The sequence below is a fragment of the Takifugu rubripes genome, chromosome 16, assembly GCF_901000725.2.
Source record: "Takifugu rubripes chromosome 16, fTakRub1.2, whole genome shotgun sequence".
Taxonomy (NCBI): Eukaryota; Metazoa; Chordata; class Actinopteri; order Tetraodontiformes; family Tetraodontidae; genus Takifugu; species Takifugu rubripes.
In genome coordinates this window covers 984,427-1,007,221 of record NC_042300.1, presented here as the reverse complement: position 1 = coordinate 1,007,221, position 22,795 = coordinate 984,427, and the positions used below count along the sequence as shown (strand labels likewise).

At 43.2% G+C, this 22,795-nt stretch overlaps 2 protein-coding genes across 5 annotated transcripts; both read right to left on the bottom strand.

Annotated features, from left to right (window-relative positions):
• Nucleotides 1-1,056: 1,056 nt before the first annotated feature.
• Nucleotides 1,057-7,099, bottom strand: LOC101069343 (cilia- and flagella-associated protein 206-like). Of its 2 annotated transcripts, XM_029849344.1 has the most exons (12): nucleotides 6,897-7,099; nucleotides 6,283-6,366; nucleotides 5,599-5,689; nucleotides 3,631-3,819; nucleotides 3,382-3,537; nucleotides 3,104-3,288; nucleotides 2,903-3,022; nucleotides 2,586-2,784; nucleotides 2,349-2,489; nucleotides 1,751-1,932; nucleotides 1,466-1,603; nucleotides 1,057-1,383 (listed from the first exon to the last, which is right to left on the bottom strand). In XM_029849344.1, the coding sequence occupies exons 1-12, from the start codon at nucleotides 6,999-7,001 to the stop codon at nucleotides 1,162-1,164; spliced, it is 1,812 nt and encodes a 603-aa protein (XP_029705204.1). In that variant the 5' UTR covers nucleotides 7,002-7,099; the 3' UTR covers nucleotides 1,057-1,161. The 2 variants fall into 2 exon arrangements, with proteins under 2 accessions (XP_029705204.1, XP_029705205.1); XM_029849345.1 differs by lacking the exons at nucleotides 5,599-5,689; nucleotides 6,283-6,366; nucleotides 6,897-7,099 and adding an exon at nucleotides 4,136-4,150.
• On the bottom strand, nucleotides 6,994-21,130 carry LOC101074536 (uncharacterized). 3 transcript variants are annotated; one of them, XM_029849341.1, is made up of 24 exons: nucleotides 20,897-21,130; nucleotides 20,598-20,678; nucleotides 19,451-19,574; nucleotides 19,275-19,377; nucleotides 17,930-18,043; nucleotides 17,747-17,863; nucleotides 16,533-16,693; nucleotides 16,167-16,313; nucleotides 15,985-16,087; nucleotides 15,206-15,334; nucleotides 14,864-15,046; nucleotides 14,536-14,789; nucleotides 13,326-14,249; nucleotides 13,117-13,213; nucleotides 12,924-13,028; nucleotides 11,251-12,588; nucleotides 10,996-11,118; nucleotides 10,784-10,912; nucleotides 10,513-10,705; nucleotides 10,305-10,429; nucleotides 9,909-10,099; nucleotides 8,997-9,130; nucleotides 8,595-8,869; nucleotides 6,994-7,126 (listed from the first exon to the last, which is right to left on the bottom strand). In XM_029849341.1, the coding sequence occupies exons 1-23, from the start codon at nucleotides 20,913-20,915 to the stop codon at nucleotides 8,637-8,639; spliced, it is 5,127 nt and encodes a 1,708-aa protein (XP_029705201.1). In that variant the 5' UTR covers nucleotides 20,916-21,130; the 3' UTR covers nucleotides 6,994-7,126; nucleotides 8,595-8,636. The 3 variants fall into 3 exon arrangements, with proteins under 3 accessions (XP_029705201.1, XP_011616767.2, XP_011616766.2); XM_011618465.2 differs by lacking the exon at nucleotides 6,994-7,126 and having other exon boundaries at nucleotides 7,763-8,869; nucleotides 11,251-11,893; nucleotides 11,990-12,588; XM_011618464.2 differs by lacking the exon at nucleotides 6,994-7,126 and having other exon boundaries at nucleotides 7,763-8,869.
• Nucleotides 21,131-22,795: the final 1,665 nt, after the last annotated feature.

The following is a 22,795-nucleotide window of genomic DNA, read 5'->3' as shown; positions in this document are numbered from 1 at the left end:
GTTTTATTGTATTTATGTGCCTCAATTTCTGCCAAAAGACCAAAAGATAGAAGTTAGCTTTATGCTATAATCTGGTCGAGTGATCAAACGGCATCATTTATATTGAGCTGTACGCTGTCCCTTTTGAAAATAAAGACTGAAGGATTTACAGCAGGATGGAGCTGAACCATCAGCTATTAATGAGGACTGAGACCCTGGAGCTTACACAGTTGAACATCTCCCTCAACAGGTATGTTTTAACATTGTCCAAGGAGCAAGTGGTCAGCGTTGTCCACATTAAGCCAGATTTGGAGTTTGGATTTGACATTCCTGAGGGGATCAACAGTCACAGATAAGAGCGCAGGTGGAATTCAGCAGGGTTTGTAACATCAGAGAACAGATACGAGGCTGCAAAAGCTTCTGGGAATTTGGTAGCAGCAGAACCTACTGCACAAAAGATCTGAGGTGCTGTCGGTCACAGCCAGAGAGGGACAAGTCCGACCATGAACACCAGGGCTGACGTGGGACCACGGTTATGGGCTGGCCCGGAAACAAACTGCACAATTTTGAGGAGTCGTTAGTGGCTTTGCTATAGAATGTAAACACATCAACATGAACACAAAGATCACCAGAGATGAAAATTTTATCATGATTCAACGCAACTGAGGACGGAAACTCAGAGAACATGGTGAAGAACGTAGAAGCCAGCCAAGGAAACTGGGGGGGGGGGGGGGATAAACCACAACAAAGAGGGCTGGATGTGAAGCAGACACATGGAGGGAATATCCATGTCTTCAACACGTGGTCCTCCACAGCTACACAACTTTGTGATGAGGAATCTAGATGATGTGGAACTCTACATTTGAATGGTCACTCAAGACACTCCATCGGATTTTTGCCGCCGCCAAACGGCGATTTCTCAGAATCCGTTGTCGTGTCAATGCACAGACGTCACAGCACACCGTTCCTGATCCAGCTGCATGTTTTTGTGTCTCTAAGACAATCAAAGCTTCCTGTGAGGTGCTGAAATTTAGGATACAATCCTAGAATAAATGTCTCTTAGAACACCGTTCCCAGTATGAAAATCTTTATTGACAACTTTGAAAAACTGCATGATTTCTACTATCTTTGTCCTTGCAGTGATGGAGTATCATGCTAACATTAACCTTTAACATTAAAGCCTCATTCATCCACAGCCCTGCTCAGGTCCACTTTGATTGCTTGTGCATCTCTCTGTCCTCTCAGACCCATCAGGTAGACCTGAGGTCTGGGCACGTTGCTCTCAGCATCTCTTCTGCTCTGACTGGCGGCGTCCTTCGGAGGCCAGGTCTGCGTGGCGTTTTCTCGTCGCAGGGAACTCAGATGGGTCTGTGTCGACTGGGTTGCTTTGGTCAGCAGATTAGCCTGGAAACACGAAATGTCTGATTATTGTGGGTCATTTCCCTCTCTAAGAGGGTTTTTGGGACGCAGCATAGTTAGTGCTGACCAGTCTGATGGCTTTCTTCCGCAGCTCCCAAGCGTTCCACTCATACGTCCTGACGATGTTTGTTGCTACGGGGTGGAGGACTGTCTGTGTGCCGCTCTCACACTTGCTGATGGGAGCTGAACTCTCTTCAGGCCACATCTGCAGCACAAACAGGCAGGATATTGATTAATTCATGTCTATGGCGAGGAGAAGGGTAGCATGACCAAAAATGAGGGCAACAATGTCCTGTGATGTTTCATTACCACCAGAACACTCTTGTGCTACATTTCAGTAGCCTCTACAAACCTCCAAGTAGGAAAGCTGCTGCTGAAGTCTGAGCAGGTGAATGAGCTCAGGAGAACCCTTAACCTTCTCCTCCACCTCTGCAATGATGTCATCTGGCCTGGATGCAAAGTTTAAAGCAGCTTCTTTGGAGCTGAAAACGTAAAACTTCCCTTTGTGTTTAAGGACTCCAAGCTGTGGATTTCCTGCAGAAGAAACGTTATTTTATTATTGTTCCGAGGGAGTTCATTTGCCATTGTGATTGACAATATTTGCTCTTAAGACCTCAAATTAGGTCAGGATGAACAAACGTTATCACTTAACTCTAATATTAATGTACAATTTACAGATCCATTCTATATGTGTCTGTATGTGGCATTGTTGTCCTACATGCTCTATACCAAAATACTCATTTTACTAGCAAAGTGAGAAAACTTTTGTAATGGAGGCCATTTTGATTGGTCCTCACATCATTAAAGGTGAGTCTAAGGGTCTTGGCATTACAGTTGAGGTTAGAATTTGGCTGACTAGTGTAGGGGTCAGGGTAATTAGCCGGGAGATGTCAAGGCTACGAAAGTCCTCGCAACGATAACACCCAAGGATGTGAGTGGTGGGGCGGTACCTGGGAGCAGAAGCCCATCTCTGCTCACAAATGTGCAGCCACAGAATCCATTAAACTGCAACGGCAGATCCACAATGTCGGCTTCTCTTTCAGACAGCAGCCATTCACATGCCGTCATCTCAGGTACACTTATCGGCTCCTCTACAAGACCAAAGAAACAACTTCAAGAGGCTGAGACCTCCCTCAGCAGAAATGACCCCTCTGGATTCCAGAACTGTGGGAGACATCAGTTGGTACCTGATGATTGACCCATTCTCTCTTCGCCTGTCTTCACCTCCCAGTCCTTCAGCAAGCTGTCCAAATCAACTGCAGGGGAGAGGTCGTCCTGGGAGACGACAAAGGGCTGCAGATTCAACATGATGTTGTGGAGGATTTTCATCAGCTTGGCCTCCTCTTGGAGTCCACACCACAGACTGGACAGGGTCTTGAACAGGGGCTGTGGGACACATGGGGACGCTGGTTTGATCTACCTACCGTAGCTGACTCAGCACAAACATCAGCATGATTAAGGTGGCGCCCCTGGTAGCGCCGACATCTGTCGTGTAAAGACTTACAAAAACATTTGCTGTGTGCACAGCTCTCTTTGCCTTCACACGCTCCCTGAGTAGATTCATCTGTACTGAGAACTCCATCTGTAGCTCGCCCATGTGCGCGGCACACTGACGTGCACTGCTCTGGTGGAAAACAGAAAGCACGGACACATATGGATTCATCTACTCCAACGATCTTGATAGAGCGCCGACTGATTCTCTCACCACCAGAATTCTGAGGAAATCCTCGTACTGTCTGATGTTGTAGAGAGCCTGTTTGAGCAGCTGGACAGGGACGTTACAGCTGCCTCTCTGACCTTCCGGCGGCAGCAACTCCTCCAGCAGCGCCGTGTATTTCCCCACCAAACACTGTGATGCACTCAGCTCATGTTCGATGCCTTCAAAGCTCACTGCAAGAGTCCCATGAAGAGATGCAAGAACTGTAGAATATTTTCTTCTTTTTGATAATTATGACATCAAAAGCATCCTGCAGGCTCATGTACTTAGAGGTTGCTGCTGCTCATCCATGCTGGCTTTGTTGAACAGGCAGATCCCAGTTACGATCCTGGTGAGCTCATCCAGCTGCTGCTCTTTGTCCTTCTTTAAGAGCGCCATGAACGCTCCCACTTCAGTGTGAGGGAAAACACTTTGCAGGGCAGCTGCAGCAAGAGAGGAAGAGCAGAACTCATCATTAGTTGCAGCCATTGGGCCGAGCGCCCCCTACAGATGCGATGGCGTCACTGCAACCGAACCTTTAGCTTGGTTCACGTTGTTGACCTCTGCAGGCGAGCCCACGTTGGACCATTGAAGGACGTAAGAAGCTATTTTACTGTGCAGAGCATCAAACGCGTCCCTTGTTTTCAACCTGCTGTCAGTGATCTCTCTCCTCAGTGGGCTCATCCTCAACTCCACAGCCCCCCGGATCTGCTCAAGGAACTGACCTGCATCCCCCCCCACCCACACACACACACACACACACACACACACAGTTGTGTAAAATGTCAGAATTTGAAATGCAACAAAATCTCATGCGGCCATAAATATCAATCTATTTTATCTACAGGTGCCTTTCAAGGTTCTAAAAGGTCATTTAAAGATCATTAAAACATGCAATCATAAATGTAAAAAAAAATCCTTCAAATTTGGACCCTTTATGAAGGGAGGGCCTTCATAAATCTGAGGGCGTGCCTTCCAGAAATTGAAAATCTGAGTCCCACGGTGGACTAAATGGTGGAGAGGAAGCAGGTAGATGATGACCTGAGCATACAGGAGGGTGTGTAGGTGTCTCGGAGTTCTGGGAGTTGATGGGGAGCAAGACTATGGAGGGATCTGAAGGTGAGGAGCAAAATAATAAGGAAAAAAGTAAAGAAAATACAGATGTCAACTGGAAGCCAAGGACGCTGTCTGGGAAGTGATCTGGTGATCTGGAGATAATATGGGAACCTGAGTATAGCTTGTGAAGGGATTTATGGAGGAAACATCACACTGATCTAGTCAGGACGTGACGAGTGCATTAACTAATATGATAGTGCTGTTTAGGGTGAGTGATGGAGCGAGGCGGGTAATATCAGAGGTGGAAGTGTGCAGGTGATGGCATGGATGCAAGCGTGCTGGTGAGGATGACACCCACCCAGAGTCTTAACCTGGTGGGAGGAGCTGATAGTGGGCCATCACTGTGTAAGTTGTGGCTGTCAGCTTTGGAGAGTGTTGGCACCAATTAAGCAGCATTGTTTTATCACTACTGTATAATGTTGGAGAAAGTTGTGGGAAAACCAGTTTTAATGTGACCGAGCCAGTCAAACAGGGAAGAGGGAGGAAACATGGCAGCTGGCCTGGAAGAGAGTTGCAGAGCATCTTGTCATTGCAGAGTGGTAGAAGATAGAGAATGAAGAGGAGGGGCCCGAGGACAGAGCCTTAGGGGACCCCACTGTTTACTGGGGAGGGATTGGGGACTCTAACTGAACAAGCTGCAGATGGCCAAAGTGTTAGGAGAAGCAGGAAAGAGGTGTGAATACTAACCCGAGAAAAGTCAGGCAGTGAAGGAGGATGTGATGGGAGAGCGGGTCAGAGGTCCATGAGGATGAGAATGTTGCCAGGAGAGTCTGTTGCCATGGGTAGGTCGCTATAGCTTATTGTGGGTAAAGATGACTCTGGACCTGGCCCACAACTGCTTTTTTGGGATTTTAGAGAAAAGTGGGAACTAACTGGTCAGAAATTATGAAAGTCATTAGGGTGAGAACCAGGTTTTGGGATATTGGAATTATTATTGCAGTTCTGAGGGATGAGGAGTTGAGCCAGAGGAAAGGGAGCAGTGAATGATGTCAGCGATGAGCGAGGGGAGAGACAAAGCTTGACAAGGTCTGTGGGTGGACATCTGTCTACAGGTGGACAACCTTGATTTTATTATGAGAGGATATTGAACCACTGGTTGGGAGACTGAAGCTGAAAAATGAGGACGGAGGGTGGACACGGATGGACAGGGTAACTGATGTGGATCTATTTTGGGTTGTAAATGGGACAGACCAGGTTTTCAAGTGTGTGGAGTCTGAAATAGTTCCAAGGTTTTAGACCAGTGCAGCAGATGAGCTCCAAGAATGAGTGGGACAGGTGGTCGTCCAAAGCTGAATAACCTTCTGAATCCTAGCCAGATTGAGCAGTTCAAGTGCCCTTAAGTGTTGTTAAGTATAATAATAACGATTGTTTTTATGTGTCATACTTACATTTGGACGTGTGAGTCGCAGCAAAATATTCTTGCATTTTGATTGTATGGATGGATGGGTTGCACTTTTCTGTCAGTTTATTCAGACATAACTGGAATAAATAGAGTCACACAGATGTTACGGTTCATTTATCACAGGGAGAAGATCTGTTGGGATCTCAGGATGTAGCAGCAAACTGCTGCACTTGGTATTTGTCTCGCTGTCTTGTAGTGGATTTTAACAAACATGTTAAAGAACTGAAGAACTGAAGAAGCCTTCTGGATAGAAGTTGAAACGTCTTCAAGAGAAGAAACCCAGTCCAGTTGACATAGAAAACTACCTTGGAACAAACATGTTCTCGGGAATTTTTGTAGCTGGTTTGTTTAAACTGAATTTACAACAAATTTAAGCAACATGTTGGAATCCCAGAAACTTTCCCACAAAAAACTGTAAAAACTATTTTTTTCACCATATAACTGTGAAATTGTAGATTTCATGGAGACAACAAAGACCAAAAAAAAAATTTGACATCAATAAAATCACATTCTTTTCAAGACATCATTCTATACAGTAAAAAACGATCTCACTTTCGCAACCAATTCCTCTATGGAATCGGCCTTCAGAAAGGTTTTAAAACACTTTTAGGTTTTAACATTGTTGTTGTCCATGTAATCCTGGTGATTTCTATTTAATTCTCTCCCTCACCTCCTCTAGTCTGTGTCTCTCTTCTTCCGTCAGGCTCTGGTCAGCATTAAAGTTGTTTTTTGGGTCGGACAGAACCAATTTAACCTAAAAACATCAAAAGTGTAAGAAAGAACAACTTTAAAGAGGAACACTTCCAGAACCTTTTTGTCTTTTTGCTGGCACACTGTTAACGTAGTGGTGAGGCTTCTAGCCTTTTGTGTTAAAATCTGCAGTTTACGTGAATTGGGGTAATTAATTTAGGATCTTAATCAGTCATCCAAGTCCGATCCATGGGTTCTATCATTTTATCAACCGATTCCCATCACTAGATGTTCATTTTAGTTCCCCTTTAAACATTTAACAGTTGTAAAGTATTAGAAGTGTAAAAGCGAACTTTGATTACAAATGTATGGAACATTACACTGTTTTACATCGCAAAAAAGGGACTTTCATGTCGTCACAAAATAGCTGTCATTTAGTTTGCATTACTAGTAATTGAAAAAGAGCTCTTACATTGTCCAGTATAATGTTATCTGCAAGAGTGCCACCATGTAAAATACTCAGTTATCATTGTGTTTAAGAATTGTAGCTGAAGTTAACCAGCTGGTCGTGGTAGGTTAGTTCCAGTTACTGACCATTAACGCCACCAAAGTCTTTGACAGTTCAGATCCTCTTCCAGCGCACTGCTGTTGAAGTTCCAGGATCATCTTCTTAACAAAGCCTTCTGTCTGAAATGCCATTTCTCTTTGTAGTTTCCTACTGTGAGGTGAACCTGGGCTGATGTCCTCCGTTGTTGCTTGTTGCTGTTTCTTGACTGGTTGCTTGGTGACCACGAAATCCCGACTGCAGTACACAAAAGTAGCCACTAGAGGGTAGTAGAAAAGTGATTGTTGCAGATTTAAGAGTGCGTCTCAATTCAGTAATTCAATTTAAAGCCAATTCATTTAGCCTCAACACACGCCGAACGATATATTTCGAGGTTTTGTGTGACTATGTTAAGTTTGACATTCACCAACAGGAAAATGTTAGTGTAATTTAATACATTTGAAAAAGCAAGGATGCAGTAGCGTAACATACATGTTGAAAATGCAGTTCAGTTTGAGGATAGCCAAATTGAATCAGGATTAAATATTTTGGTGATTTAGTGAATAAAAACATGAAAGATTGTGAAGGTGATACAAGCAATAAAAAAAATGTACCACTAGTAACATAAGGAAGCATAAAGGGTTCTCTCAAATCCTGGAATCAATCCTTGAACAGGTGACAAAACAAGGTTTTATTTTATCCAGATTGCTGGAAGAATGAACCAGTTTATGATCCCAACTATATGTTTGACATATGCAACACATGCAGCAGTCACATCATTAAATGGGCTCAAGATGAATTTCTGCACGATGCATTCCAGAAATGCTGAATAAAGTTTAATGTTTAAGTACCCTGAAGTTGCATTAATGTGAAGTACAAAAGAGTGTTGATTAAAATATTTATTATAAAAAAAAAAAAAGGCTTGACATAAATAGTATTATTTGTGTGAACATGCAGGAGATTCAGTTCAAAGAGAACATGAAGAACATCTGGGAGACTGACATCACATCTTGGTCTCTGCAGGGAGCTGAGAGTTCAGATCAATCAAAAGTAGTTCGTCTCAAACAGAAAAACATGCAGACACAACATGCAAAAAAGGTGAGACTCCAGAAACATGCAGGGAGATGATGTCATGCTTAAAGTTGGAAAAGGGAAAAAACATGTCTGTTATCAGCCAAACCTCCTGTAGTGATGAATGGAGCAGTTTGACAGGCCAGGAATACCACGTAACACACCAACACAATTAGGATCATTTTAGAAAGTCACAGCACTCAGGTAGAAAAATATAGACAATGTACAACGCAAACGGTATTCATCCCCCACTGACTCGGCAGGATTGAGGTATTCCCAGACCAAATCTGTACATCACAACTATCACCAGAAGTGGGCATGCTTTAAAACACAATTGTGCTCAGACCAAGGTAAAACACAATTTCTATCATTTCCATCTGGGCCAACAGGACTGAGTTCATTCTTGGCTTAACTGTATTTATAGAACATTTTAAAATACAAGTCTTATTCAATAGGGATTTAATACATTTGTCACAATTCATAGAAACAAAGACAGACGTTAATTAAAGGCCAGCTTCAATTACAGTCCCTAACCACAAACATTTATACGGCAACTCAGGAGTGACAGATTTTCCCTTCATGGGGAATTGACAGTAAAATGTTCCCAATTTTGACACAAACACAAGCAAATGACAGGAATGAGAAAAGGCAGGATGGGGTGGCAGCACCGAAATCACCTGGAAGGTTTTTCTGACTTCACGGAGCTCAAAAGTCCTGCTTCAGAAGCACTTCCTGTGAACAATGTGAGGTCCGTGCTCCTCATATTCCTCCAGACTTATCCATGCCAAGTTGAAAGACTGCAAGTTGGCGAGCATCGCGCCACCACTCCACACAGAGAAGTCTCTGTCCACGGGGCTGATGACATGGACGCATTCCCCCATGTCAGGGGGCAGCAGGCCCTGGATCTCTGCCTGGAGTCGCTCTGGGAACCCAGACAGTAAGGTGTTTCCACCTTTAAGACATTGAGATCAAATAAAGTGGAGAAGTAATGAACCGATGAAGAACAGGGTGAGACCCTCCCTCCCATCACAGCTAGACTTGCGCTGCTGTGACAACAGCGCAGAGCAAGGAGCCGTTACCTGAGAGGACAATGTTCTGCAGAAGGCTGCGCCGCAAATCAATGTCTGAGCTGAGGATCGACTTGAAGAGACTCTCATGTATCCCACAGTGATCTCGCCCAATCAGCTCCGGCTTAAAGAGAATCTCCGGAGCCCTGGGAGCATTAGGTGTGACAGACCGTGTCAGGAACAAAAACAGCAACAGAGACCTCTGGACCTGGTTTGATTCCTGATTCCTCATTTAAGAAATGCTAAAATGCTTGGACGCTTCACTTTCTGGCTTTGCGCGTTTTTTGTAGTTTGCTTCTGGTCATTTGGCTTGAAGTAACTTTCCCAACCCTCCCAGTTGACATTAAAGTCTTCCACTTGGTTCTTGGGTGAAATTCAGAGTTCTTCATTTAAATTTAATTGTGAGGTTAACGGTAGCAGTTTCTTTTTCTTTTTTTTTCTTTTTTTTTTAACAGTGAAAACAATCAAGGGGGGGATGGGCTGTCTATCATTTAAGAGATTTTTACAATGACTTGGTTGTCAACAACAATAGTCATTTCATTAGTTTTGCCATCTTAAGAATCACAAAAAAGCAGCAATTTAAGTAGGAAAAATTCAAACTGATACCAGTTCCCCAAAACAACTTGGTCTTAAGATGATTATTTGATTAATAAGGTAAAAAGACCAACTTTACTGCAACTGATCTAAGTAATTGTGAGCTACTGAAAACAGAGCTAATTTGCATTAATTAGCCACCATTCCTTAACCCTAAATGGCATTTGTGATGTTTATGCAGGCAGAACCACCTAAACCAGGACACCAATCATTCCATCACTGCTCTAAAGCCTTTATTCTTACTTCAGTCAATGTTTTTTCTCCATTTAAGAAAGCATTTCAACAGGAAAGTCGGAGATTGTCAGGTGAAGAGGGGAATGGTGGCGTTACCTGAACCGCTCTGTGTTTACAGTGACTATCTGTCCATCCGGCATGGTGAAATGCATCTCTCTGCAGGACGACCCCCCAGCACACAGCTCAGCTTCATAGTTTAAAGCCACACGGCAACATTTCTCCTTCATCTCACGCACAATCTCCACCTCTGCGGTGGTGCGCATGCACACTCCCTGTTCCTGCAGAAGCTTTGAAAACAAGCACACAAGAATGAACTGCTGCTCTGGAAATGTCAGGGAAAAATTCATTTTCAAGTCGACCATTTATTTTCTTGAGATTTGACATCCATCACGCACTTACGAGTCCTATCTCCTAAAAAACATAACACTGGACATCGAGACTCCTGGTATTAAATTAGCAAATTGACAAAGAAGGTTGGGACTTCACAAATACCTTTATAAGATGCAGTGTAACATCTACACCAGCCAGAGGAAAGCGCTGTACAGCATGAGGTAGATAATGGCCATCAAACACCGGAACACTGTGACTCACTCCGTCTCCAGAGTCAAACACCACACCTTCAGGCAGTCCGGGAGAAACAAAGGCTCATTTACCTTTTAACATTTCCTTTAGGAGTCGTGCTAAGGGCCTGAGGAAATACCAGTGGATCTTCCTGATGCATAAAGAGAGAGAACCGCTTGCATGGCCACATAGGTGAAGGGAACATTGAAGCACTCGAACATGATCTCCACCATGCGCCGACGGTTCTCCAGGGGATTCATGGCTGCTTCCGTCAGCAGGACTGGGTGATCTTCTGGATCCACACGCATTTGCAGGAATGTGTGATGCCAAATCTACAATCCAGTTATACCATTGATCCTTGGGGATACTGCGAGACACATGAATCACAGCAACAGAAATGTACCCCTTACCTTTTCCATTTCATCCCAGTTCTGAATGATCCCATTCTTTATGGGATGCTTCAGAGCCAAGACACCTCTCATATGCTGAGCCTCATGACCGATGTAGGTCTCTCTCTCGGCTCTACCATTCATAATTTCCTGGAAAGATACAAGCAGATTTGTCTAAAAGCAAAACCAGAATGCTTCCTGTACCTTGTATGAAAGACTGCTAATATACATACCTCATATTTTGGCATTCCAATAATTGTTGGAAAAACCACATTTGGGAGGTCTTCATCTGCAAACCCTGCTTTCATGAAACCCGACCCTGTATCCAGAACTATGGGAGTCTTGAAATCCTTCATCTTTCAGCATATTGAGGAAAAAAAAAAAATCTGTTTATTTAAATGACAGCAGCCATTCCTGGCTTTACATACACCCTGGTCCCTGTTCGGCACACTCCGACATCACAGCATTTACAAACAGACACATATTACCGTTCTAACAGTGATGTCACCGTCTGTTGATTCACAGCCCGACACCTTCATCCAATCAGAGGGTTGAAGACCACCAGAAGCATCTGCATCCTGATCTCCCCTGCTGAGCTGCAGTTCAAAAGGTGGCTCAGGAAGTAGACACCGACTTACTGGGGATAACGTGTTCATTTCCTCGGACAGTAAGTCTCCCTCTCCAAGAGCCTTAAATACCAGTGAATCGTCGTCATCCTTAATGTTCCTTTCTGAAAATTGGTCTGAGGGAATTTGATATTCCGCTAGTGGCATTTGCTTATTGTTGTTTTGGTGTTCCTTCACATTTGCAGTATGAATCACGCCATGTTTATTATCGGCGCTTTCTGGTAGTTCAGAGAGTTTGTGGACAGCAGTTTCTCTTACAAGCTCATCAGTGATGGAGGATAAAGGAAGAATCTGAATATCTGTAGAACAAGGAGTTTCATCTTTAGGAGGTTTGTCCATTGCAACTAAAAGCTTTCTTGGGTTAGGCAGAGGAGAAACATGGCAGTTTCCTCCAGGGTCAAACGCTCCATCTGGTCTCAGTTCTGGGGTTAAAGAAGCTTCAGGTTTGACAGGATTCTCACTAAACACACACTCTAGGGGCTCAACTGGCTTCAAATCAGAAGAATTCCTTCTTATTAGTGATGTCTCACATTCAAGATGATCAGCTTGGGAAGCTGGAAGCTGAATCGGATGGTTTGATGCATTTTCAGTTAAAATATTGGGTTCTGACGCTTCTTCAAGATGTTCCGTTTTATGCAGGACCTCAGAATCACTGCAGACCAGTGCTGTTTCATGTGATCCCTTACTGGAGCCTGGTAAGTCTTTTACCTTTTCATCCTTTTTCTCTGCTCCAGTTTTCGCCATAATAGAACATCTGATGACCTTTTTTGATCGCTCCTTCACTTTGCATTCATTTTCTAAGCTCTTCTCAAGAAGAGCCACTTCCTGTTTCTCCTTTTCCAGCTGTAATCGAAAAGCCTCCCTCTCTTTCCTCACCGATAGTCTGTTTGAATCCAGAATCTTGCTCCTGGGGAGCTCCTCGTCGGGCATTTCCTTTTGTCGGAACATGTGGATCTTCAGTTTCTCCTCAACAATCATCTCATCCAGTGTGTGGACTTGTCTTAGCTCAGTGAGCAGGTCAGAGCTGCTGTGGAACACCTGTGCATGAGCCTCTGGGATCATTTTATTATAGCAATCAGAAGTCTTGATTTCACGTGCAGAAGCAGTTGAGTTGGATTCCCAAATGCTGTCAGACTCTGCAGGGAGAAGGTTATCGTCCAGGCCAAGAACACCAGCTTCAGCCAACTCCCTGGATGACATCTTTTTAAAAAGAAAACATGACTGAATTTGTTGTAACAAATTCAGGTTACACATTGATTTTTTACACACTGGAAACGTGATGGAAGACCAGAGCTATGGTAGCTACAAAATCTGGGTGGTTAATAGGTTGGAGCATTTATTTCTGCTCTAGTTTTCCAGCATTCCTGCACGTGCACCTTATCCTTTTACTTTATGCATCATTCATGCTAAAATAAAACCAGAATGGTTATATGGGGGTTTGCTTAATCATATCCTCATTTTAGTTAACCAGTTTTCCTGCTAAAAACCTCTCAACTCAAATTAACTTTCAGTGGAAAAGAGTCACAACACCATACCCCTTCAGCCCAATTCTCCTCGTCCCACAACCATTGTTGCTGTTGGTTCTCAGAGCTCAGCATAGCATCCAGGACAGCCTCCTGAGCCAGGATATTTTCTTCCTTCTGTAGAGGACATTTAAATGCTCAAGAGAATTGCAGCAGATGCCAGATTTACCACTACAAATTACAGAGCAGGCAAATAGTGCATTACCTCCAGTATTTTATCAGTCCTGTCTAATATTCTCTCCACCTCCCTCAGAGTTTCCCGTTCTTTTACATCCCAGTCATTCAGCGAGAGATCGATTGAGCTTTTAAATTAAGACAGTTTAAATACAATGAGGTCATTAAAAGGAAAGCTCTACTAATAAGGCAGGTTTTAGGATTCACGTAGAGGCTGTTTCATTAACATTTCAAACTTACCGATCAACAGCATCTTGGTTCTGTTCATGGAGGTCATAGGAGTCCCACAGCAGAGTGGGGCCCCCCTCTGTTGTGCTTAACGTCTTGTCTCTTTCTTCTGTGAGTGTGCTGGACAGGATGTGACAGACTGGACTAAGTTCAGGATCCTCCAAAGTGCTTCGTCCAGACCGCACACAGTCCTGACTCTTTGACGCCCTGGGCCGTGTGCTGCTCAACCCCTCCGTCTGTGCGGGTTGATCTTTGGATCCAAACAACTGGCCAACGGCAGAGAAGGGGTCTGGTGGCTCCTGAAGCTGGTGGTTTTTCTTTTGAGGTGTTGGGTTTGGTGTAACTGTTATGGTGTATGAGTTTTCCAGATTATCTACAGGCAGGCTAAGCCAGGGGTTGCTGGGCAAGGCAGCGGAGCGCTTCACTCTGATCTCAAAATTGAGGCTGTCCACAGCAGCTTTTGGGACAATCTGAATGCTCGCCCCAGAGGAACCTCCCACGGAGCCACAGTCAAACTCATCTCCATGAACTTCAGTATCAGAAATGCATGCAGAGCCATCTTTGCCGAGTTGGGGAAGGATCAAAGTACACTTTTCAGAGCCTCTGATCTCAGTTACTCCACACAGATCTAGTCTTTTCCTTCCCCCGAGGACCTCCGGTTGGCCATTTCCAAGTCCATCAAAACCAGAGTCGAATGAGCTGAGGGAGAGGGGTGTGCTATCAGCAGACACCAGTCCAGCAGCTGAAGACATTCTTGGGACGGTCATTTCTTTAAGATCTTTATATTTAACGACATCTTGACCCTTTTCTACAGCAGCACAGTCAGCTGATGAATAACTGCTCCGCAGCAACTCGTACTGCCACTGCAGAGCTCTCTGCAGGTAACCAACAGCCACAGGCTCGGGTGACAGGAGGAGCTTCCTTAAGGTGATGCACCTGATGGAATAAATAAAAAACTGAACACATTAAGGCTGATATTTAAATAAAACAGAAAAGAATGTATAGTTTTTACTATGTCCGAAGCACCTAAAGTAGGTAAAAACAGATGTTATATCTGAGCTAAAGTCAAGAGTCATAATCTCCAATTAATTTTACACATTTCTTTACAGTATATCCATTACCCTCTAAAGATTTAATAAAAATTCACAGCAATAGAATGAGATTTGCAAAGACCATTACATGTATTTAAGCTAAATGTCATGTAACATGTCACTTGGCTCACCTTTGAGACATCTGCTTGCCTGCCTGTTGGACCTTCTCATCAGGGATAATGCTGGACAAATGAGCCAGATAAACCAGCTCTTCATTATCTGGAGGAGGATTTTTCTTCAGGAAATAAGATATTCTCTGTCTCCATGCAGGAAGAACTCCCCAGTTCTTCCTCTGCCTCCAAGGGGAACCAGCGTCTCCATTAACACCAGACAGCAGCTCCTGGAGGACATTGTCGTGAAGGACCAGACTGTACCAGCAGTTGGCCTATCAGAAGAACAGTTAAAGGCTCAGGAGAGATGAGAATGATTTAAGATGGATGAATTACAGGAATTACTGACCTTCTGATAGTGTCGATGGTATTTAGAAACTGCTCTGAGGGTTTGGAGGATGAACTGCACAGCAGAGTAGAATTTTTCCTTTAGTCTCTCCAGATCCAGAACCCAGTGATCCTTTGTCTGACCCTCAAGGGGCATGATTTTAGCCAGTGTGTGGATCACATCCTCAGCGCAGTGGACGAGAGCCTGCAGGGGTTTGAAAACCCAGTGAAGGTCAGTTGAGAGAACTGGTGCACTAATAACGCCAGGTTCCCCAATGTCACCATTAAACATTTAAGAACCTTTTAGGACCCTTGTGAAAGACATTTGGACAAAGTGGGCAACAAGACATGATTGTGCACATACCACAGCAGGAGTGTAAATGGTTGCCTCAAATTCAGACAACAGTTTCACAGCCGCTGCATCATCCTTAGCGATCTCAATTCTGTAAGGCTGGAGTTTCTCTTGGTGAAGACTTTTAATTTGCTCAGTGATCTGGAAGAAACCACAATTACTTCACAAAACTGAAAAGACAAATTAAAAATGGATCACCTTTCCTACATAATGGTTCAACCTGAGCCTGAACAGAACAGACTAATTCATGTCTGGAAGAGTTACTTAAAATCTATTAATATTTAGGGTTGTGTTGACAGACTCTATATCTTGATATATAGACTGAAACAAAGATGGGACTAAAGGTTGACATTACAGCCAGACATTGTTGTTCTGCAGTTTCTCCTACTGTGCTATTTAAGAAAAAAAAAAAAAGATTGGGGCAATCACACAGTATCATATTTAATGAACTATACAATCACACATGAATATGGACCCACCTTAGATAAACTGTTCCTGTAGACGGTGAAGGGTTATTTACATGAATAGTCGTATGTTGCCCAATTTTCTGTCCTTAGTTGTGCAACAAGAGCTTTTCACAACTGCTTGATTTTGGCTCTAACAAATTGTGATCAAGGTTTGGCCTTTTATATTTAAATATAAAATATACTCAGCCTGTTTATTTTAGTAGTAATCCCATTACTGAAGCTTTGATGACAGACTTGCATGAGCAGCCACTATCATCAGTCTTATTTTCTCTACATAATTTCTTGCTCTCATCTCAATACATCATTAAACAATCCCCGACTGACCTGGAGAGCATCCTCTTGGAGTTGAAACACCTGCAGCTGTAGACGGGCTTTAGCAAATGCCTGCTCCCACAAGAGCTCCACTTTCTCCACAGCTGCCGTTATCCTGCAATTGTTTATGGTTTAAACATTACTGTACCAGTTTTCAGGCTAGAAAAATGGCCCTTCATGGTACTCTCCCATACCTGCTGTGGTTCTGAAGCATGTCGAAGGTGGTATGAGTGAAAAGGGCAGTACCAGCCATGGCAAGGTAGCAAGGGTCCTTCTCAGGGTAGTGAAGCTTCTCCACCACCGTCTCACAGTGCCTCAGCAGCTCGTCCAGACCGAGCTCCCTGTAGCAAAATCAGGTGGAAACACACTCAGAGCAAAAAAAACAATAGAGTCCATTAGAGGAAAAATGCAGGATAGAATATTTTAACAGGAAAATGTTTGCCAATTTCAATTAAAAATAAATACAAAATCGAGACAACTTATTTTTCGACTTATCAGATCAAACTCGTGTAAGGCCACATCAGCCTACAGAAAGAAAATGAGATATTTAGGGGCTTGACCTCCTGAGCTGCTGAAATGTTGATTCATTTGTGGAGAAGTAGTTCTGGAGCTCTGTAAAGGTGAAGGGCAGGGGCATCCTAGATAGAGAATAGAGAGTGGAGATGCAGGAGGGCAGCCGCTGCACCACCGACACAAACTCCTGGATAAATGCGTCAATCTCCTGCCGGGACAAATGACACCATGGAAAAAAAGTTTAAAAATCCCCAGAAAACAAATGCAGTTTGACTGTCATGTGTTAGCTCATATCTCACAGAGACTGTTAGATCTCATATCATCTCACATAATGCCCTCTATTCTTGAGCACTCATTTCCATACATTGAAATTGGCATGTCATTTTGAAACAAATTTATTCATAGCATTTAATTAGAGAGAATTGCCCTCATGAATCACAGCTGCTAATTTACATGAATATGGTGGTTTTGTTAAGGTTCATGTAAGAGTAGTAAAATACATGAACACTAATTTCACTCTGGGATATGAAAAACAGATTTCGGATACAAAATCATTTCCCCGCTCATGAATAAGAGTAGACAAAGATCCCAACTAAATGCACTCAGAAAAATTCTCATGGCATCAACAGCTTCAACATAAGCCGAATGGAGAGCATGTGTGTATTGAATGTGTCTGCTATAGGCACAGAGCTGCTGCGGTTAATGAGAGTTGTCATGTACACAGACTGTCTATGAACATGACTGCATATATAATGTGATGGAGAAAAGGGGCTCCTTTCAGTTGCTAATAGGGTCAGCTGATTATTTGCTTGGGCTTCACCGAGGTAACAGACAATAGATGCAGGCTGCTCGAACGGCTCCCATGAATCATTTCAAATGAAAACATCTCCTGACCAAGTGGAGCTCAAAACTTTGCCACAAAGGATCTATCTGGACGGAGGAAACCGTTGGGCTGTCGTATTTTGTGTCACAGCAGCAAAAGAGTATCCCTTCAGATGTAACTGGGACCCAGAGTCGATTTATACAGAATAGCAAATGATTTAGTGCTGCAAAGGAGGGTAGCACAATGTGCCTTTATGTTGAGCTTACAGACTGATCATAGGACACTCAGCCTTTGCCTTTTTGCAGAATGTTTCACTGACAAACAGATGCTTGTGAAGAAACAAGCGGACTTTCAAAACGAGAAAAGCGTAGACCATTCATGATCGAGTCAGTGCAGAAGCGCTTCACACCAACACTGTCCAAATGTTAACAGATTTACCTTGACAAAAGAAACCCAACTCTGGTGGCAGTAAATGAGGTATCCACCCAAAGATGATGGTAGCTGGCTTTTGTCAATGTAGTTGGAGAGTTCCGAGATCTCTTTTACTATGATTTTCTGTACAAACACAAGATGGATGTTATCGCAGAAGTTAAGCCATCAACAAATGAAGGGATCAGTTACCTTTAATGTGGTAGGATAGAACTTGGATGGAGTCAGAAGCTTCAGCAACAGCTTGAGCACTTCCTTCTTTTGGGGCTGAATTATATACACACTATGGACCGTCCGCTTGTGCAGCTGGAAATGAGACGTGAACCAACCTCAGCAGCAGTCAGCATTAGGGTGAATTTATGGGTTGCCCTGATGAGGCCTGACAATTCTTTAGCAGTTTAGTGTTATCACTATCATTTAGACTAAGGTGAATTACATAACCGTAGAAATCAGGGGGAAAAGTATTCAAACATGAGATTCAAGCGCATGGAGTCTTTGGTCCACGTATAACTGAACACCATCACAAGAAACCTAAGCAGCTATGACCAAGAAGGCAACCTCTTCAGTCTGAAGCATTGCTCAACACTGACATTTCACAGTGAAGTTCATGTCCAATCAGATCATAATGTGCATCATTCAGAGTGTATGATCTCCCAAGAACCTCCACATCTTGTGGCCATATGACCATTAGAGTTTTACAAAAACAGCCTGAATGTTGGACTCATTTTTGTGGCGTGTATTAAAGCATATCTGCCACAGATAGCATTGTTATTTGGTCATTAATAACCATTTACAAAAAAGCAAGTCTGATTCTAGAATGTCAAAAAAAAAAAAATTGGGATTTTCCAAGGCGACTAAAGCCTGTTCATTTAGCAATATTTCTCCATCTACTCTCCACTTTATCCTCATGTGAGCAGCCATGCATGTGACCTCCATAACATCCCACTCCTGACACAGGAATTTCACCATCAACAGCTCTCTGAACCAATAAAACCAGTGTACAACTTCAGGCCTGATGAAAGCATCACAGTGCCGACCACGTCACTGAACCGTGTGCGGGAGGGAACTGAAAGTTATCATGAATAATTCAGGTAGTAATGTCTACAAAAACACACCAAGCGGCCTTTCACAACAGAACCACGCAGGCAAGCGTCCAACCGGAATATTGCAGTCAGATCTTTTCGGCAACCCTCATTCCTGCTTTTGAAATCATTTTACCCATACAGACAAGAAATTACAGAATATCAATGAGGAAACTCCGGGGGGGAGCCAAGCTTGACGGTTCACAAGAAGCCAAGAATTCCATTCACTGCTTAATGACTACTGGCATCTAGAAACAAGGAAATGGAACCCACGACACAAAGAAATACTTTTAAGCACCCAGCATTTCATACCATTTTAAATGCATATGCGTGTTTATTAAGTCGCTCAATCCATACATAAAAATGAAAATACCTTTCACTGCTCATCTGTTTTCACAGATCAGAACAGGTAAAAATTACACAGATCAGCAGCAGCCCCTGGCTGGGACCAATACCTCAAGCAGGAGAAGAGTCTCGGTGATGAACCTGACTGTAGGGAGCGATGCATGTCTAAGATCAGCTACCACTGAAACCAGGCACTCCTTCTCCAGCTTCTTACTGCCAAAACAGCAAGTCCATGTCAGTCCATTTTTAAAACCATCTGAAGCCAACATGTAAGAGTAGAACCCACTTGTGCACACGCTGGAAGTAGTTTATGAAGTCCACCACTTCAGCCTTGCTCAGCTCCGTCGACAGTTTGGTCTGGCCATCCACTGGGAACACGATCAGAGGGCACCCGTGCTGATCAAAAGCACCTGCACAGACGGATCACCCTTAGATGCATATGGAGGATTTTCCAGCAACTATGCTTTAAACAGCTTGATATTTCTGAGTAAATAGATGCCACGTTTTGGAGTTTACAATTTTTTCCCCTCATTTTAATAGCATGCAGATTTAGTGTTGGAAATGAAAACAATGTAATAATATTTAAACATATTCAAATTAATGGACAACTGATTATAAAAAAAACAAAACATGAATTTGATAACTGCCTGTAATTAAAGGTGAACAGTTCAGCAGGGTCAGGACAGAGATGTAAGGTAGAAGACTAGAACATTTGTGAACCACCGAAAAATAAAAAACTACAGTATAAAACCCAATATTCTATAACCATCTGCTTTAGAAGTCACATGACATCACTACAACAGGTGGAAGACTTCCAAAAACCAGTTTACATAAGCGCACCTCATTACAGAACCCAGAAATGACAGAGACCTTTACCTGATGGTAAAGCTCATCATTCTGCTGTGGTTCATCACATGTGAATGTATTTTTAGATGCTTAAGGTCTCTAGGCTTAGGCAGAGACCGATCATGTGGTTATCATTAATGCAGTTTAAAAGCCAACCTCTAATGCAGCGCTACTGTGGTGCACATGCTTACCCCAAGCTCGTTGCTTGTTGGGATTCTGTAAAGCGCCTAGAAACTATTGTTTGTAACAGACACTGTATATATAAAGATTGAATGAAGCTTGCATACAATTTAATACACAGGCAAGCTGAAGAAAGTTTTATAGAGATGCATTATCTTTTGCAAAAAGGCGATAGCAATGCACAATCTGAGGGCGACAGCAACATGGAGATATGTGATATTCCACATGTAGTCTTTAGCTGTGGTTACTGGTATTATTACAGATTAGGAAGGTCAAAAATGGAGATTTGGGAATTCTGCCCGAGTTCTTTACACCACTGGATCATAATTGACATTTCACTGTCTTTCTTGCCAAAGTTGAGTCACTTTTGAAGAGCACAAACAAATCTAGAGGAGATGGAGAGGTACCGGGGAAGAGTACCGCTCCGGAGTCGAGCACATGATCCGCAGGCAGCGGCGGGGAGGGGGGACCCTCCGGCTCCGGCGGGTCTGAAACGGAGGAAGGGCACTGGTTATTTTCTGTGAAAACACACCTCAGAAGGAATTCAAAAACTCCCATCTGCACAGCCGCAGGTGGAACCGGTCCAACAAACGCTTCCTGCCTACAGCAATGTTACCAGCCCCGCCGTGAACAGAACCCTGAGCGCTGGGCTCCAACCCGAACTTTCCCACGTCCGGCGGATGGAGACGCCGCTGCTCCCGCTTACCTGTTGAGCGTCGTCTCATCGCCAGTTCCCTTCTTCAGCGGCTCATGTTCCGAAGGATTTCTTTTTCCGTTAAGTTACGCTGCCATGTCACCATTTATCCGCAGAAGAGATGTGTCCCGCGGGGCAGAAGAACAGCACCGACAAGCTGTTGGCAGTCTTCCCCCGCCATGTTAGATCCATTCAAAGTGGGCTGCGGGATGCGGGAGCAGAACTAAGGTCCGCGGGAGGTTAAGCCGCTGTTTTATAAAGAAAGGGGCGTGGTCAACAGAGGAACCGCCTCCCGGTCCGCCCAGCTCCAAATAACCTTCACAAAAATACTCCAATTAGTGCCGTTTCTTCAGCTAATCTAACCAAAATTAACAATAACATTCACCAACAAGTGCCCAGTATTAGCATCATAATGCATATATTACATTTCAACTGTGAACAATATTCTCTGACTTTAAAAACCTGTTAGTTTGGCATGTTTTCTGATGGTGCCCAAAAGTGTCATAAACTAAAAAGGTCATTATGAAAAACTTGTATGGTGACATTTAATGTAATGTTAAATGTGTATGGAAGCCCATTTTAACCACTCTGATCTCTAATTATTTTCAATCTCAAAATATTGAGATACTTTCTGGTGCTAATGAATTGTTATCTGATGCAGTTTTGGTTTGTTATCTTGAAGATGGAGATGTAAAACTGAGGAAGGTATGGCACTTAGATGATCTAGAACATCACCATATAACCTTTTATAATCCAATATTCACAGATAAATGAAATAACATGATAAGGATGGGATGCCACTGAAACTTGTTTTTGAAAAAAGAACTCTGAATGGGAAACAAATCGATAAGTAAAAATGTATTCCCTTGCACAAAGATTTATATGACTAGTAGATTTGCATTTAATAGTCCAATCAGTTTCATCATTGCATTCCTACGGAAGTGTAAACAGATTAGAAAACACTTTAATAATGATTGTTATTATAAAGACAGTGGACTCCTTTAATGTTATCTGAGTATCTGTCACTGCAGGGCTGTGAAGAGCTGTCAACAGTCCTGACACAGACCCGTTAAACTGCATAGCTCAAGTCTTTCTCACAGACAATCTTCATTTCTTTTTTTCCTTTAGTAAGAGTGTAAATATGTCATAAAATGTTACAACAGAACATTTATAAATGGCAGAAACTCACCAAAAGTTCAGTGGGATTCAGGCTGTTTTGTCCTGGAAGGAGCTGGCACCACCAAACGGGCCTTTTCCTCTGAACACATCGCACTACAAACAGCTTATAGGTCTATCCCAGCATCGCCAAACTTGCATCAACTGCAACTTTCAACTCAGCCTGCGTCTTTCTTTCACATCTTACACCGGTCCAGTGGCTTTTGGGGTCCTCCTCCTGCAGGTCAGGACCTCTGACCGCCTGTTTTATTCCCAGAACATGCCCGAAGGTGTCATGAACAAGTGCTAACAAGAACTGCAAGACTGTTTCTAGGACATGAGTGGAACATTTGGTTTCTGTTGACAATTGTGTGACAGAAAATTAGAGCGTCTGGCAAATATACACTCAATATTGAGGAGACAATGAAGTTAAAACCATGCTCTGATTTGTTGTTGTTTGAGCAGTAGAACAGGTGACTGTTCTGGCCCTTCAGGTGTGTCCTTCCAATGAATCATTAATGAAAAAGATCTTTCTGTGCAACACATTCTTAGCACACTTCAGGCGGCACACAAAGAAACTGTTTACTTGGATCTGTGACTCATACTTAAGTCAGGTTCACATGGGAGACAAAAGCAATCAGAGCTGTCAAACCACCCACATCTGACCCAGATCAGCTTTTCTAAATTTTCTAAGAGCAGATCTGAGTTATATGACTCCTGTTTCATCTGGCTTATATTTAGTTGTATCATATTAGC

Coding starts and splice junctions, on each gene's coding strand:
- LOC101069343 (XM_029849344.1), bottom strand. CDS start 7,001: ATGGCATTTCAGACAGAAGGCTTTGTTAAGAAGATGATCCTGGAACTT. Junction 6,367..6,896: donor AGACTTTGGTGGCGTTAATG/GTCAGTAACTGG, acceptor TGATGTTTTTAG/GTTAAATTGGTTCTGTCCGA. Junction 5,690..6,282: donor AGAGACACAGACTAGAGGAG/GTGAGGGAGAGA, acceptor TATTTATTCCAG/TTATGTCTGAATAAACTGAC.
- LOC101074536 (XM_029849341.1), bottom strand. Junction 19,575..20,597: donor CGGAGCGGTACTCTTCCCCG/GTACCTCTCCAT, acceptor CCGTCTGTGCAG/GTGCTTTTGATCAGCACGGG. Junction 10,706..10,783: donor ACTGGGATGAAATGGAAAAG/GTAAGGGGTACA, acceptor ACTGGATTGTAG/ATTTGGCATCACACATTCCT.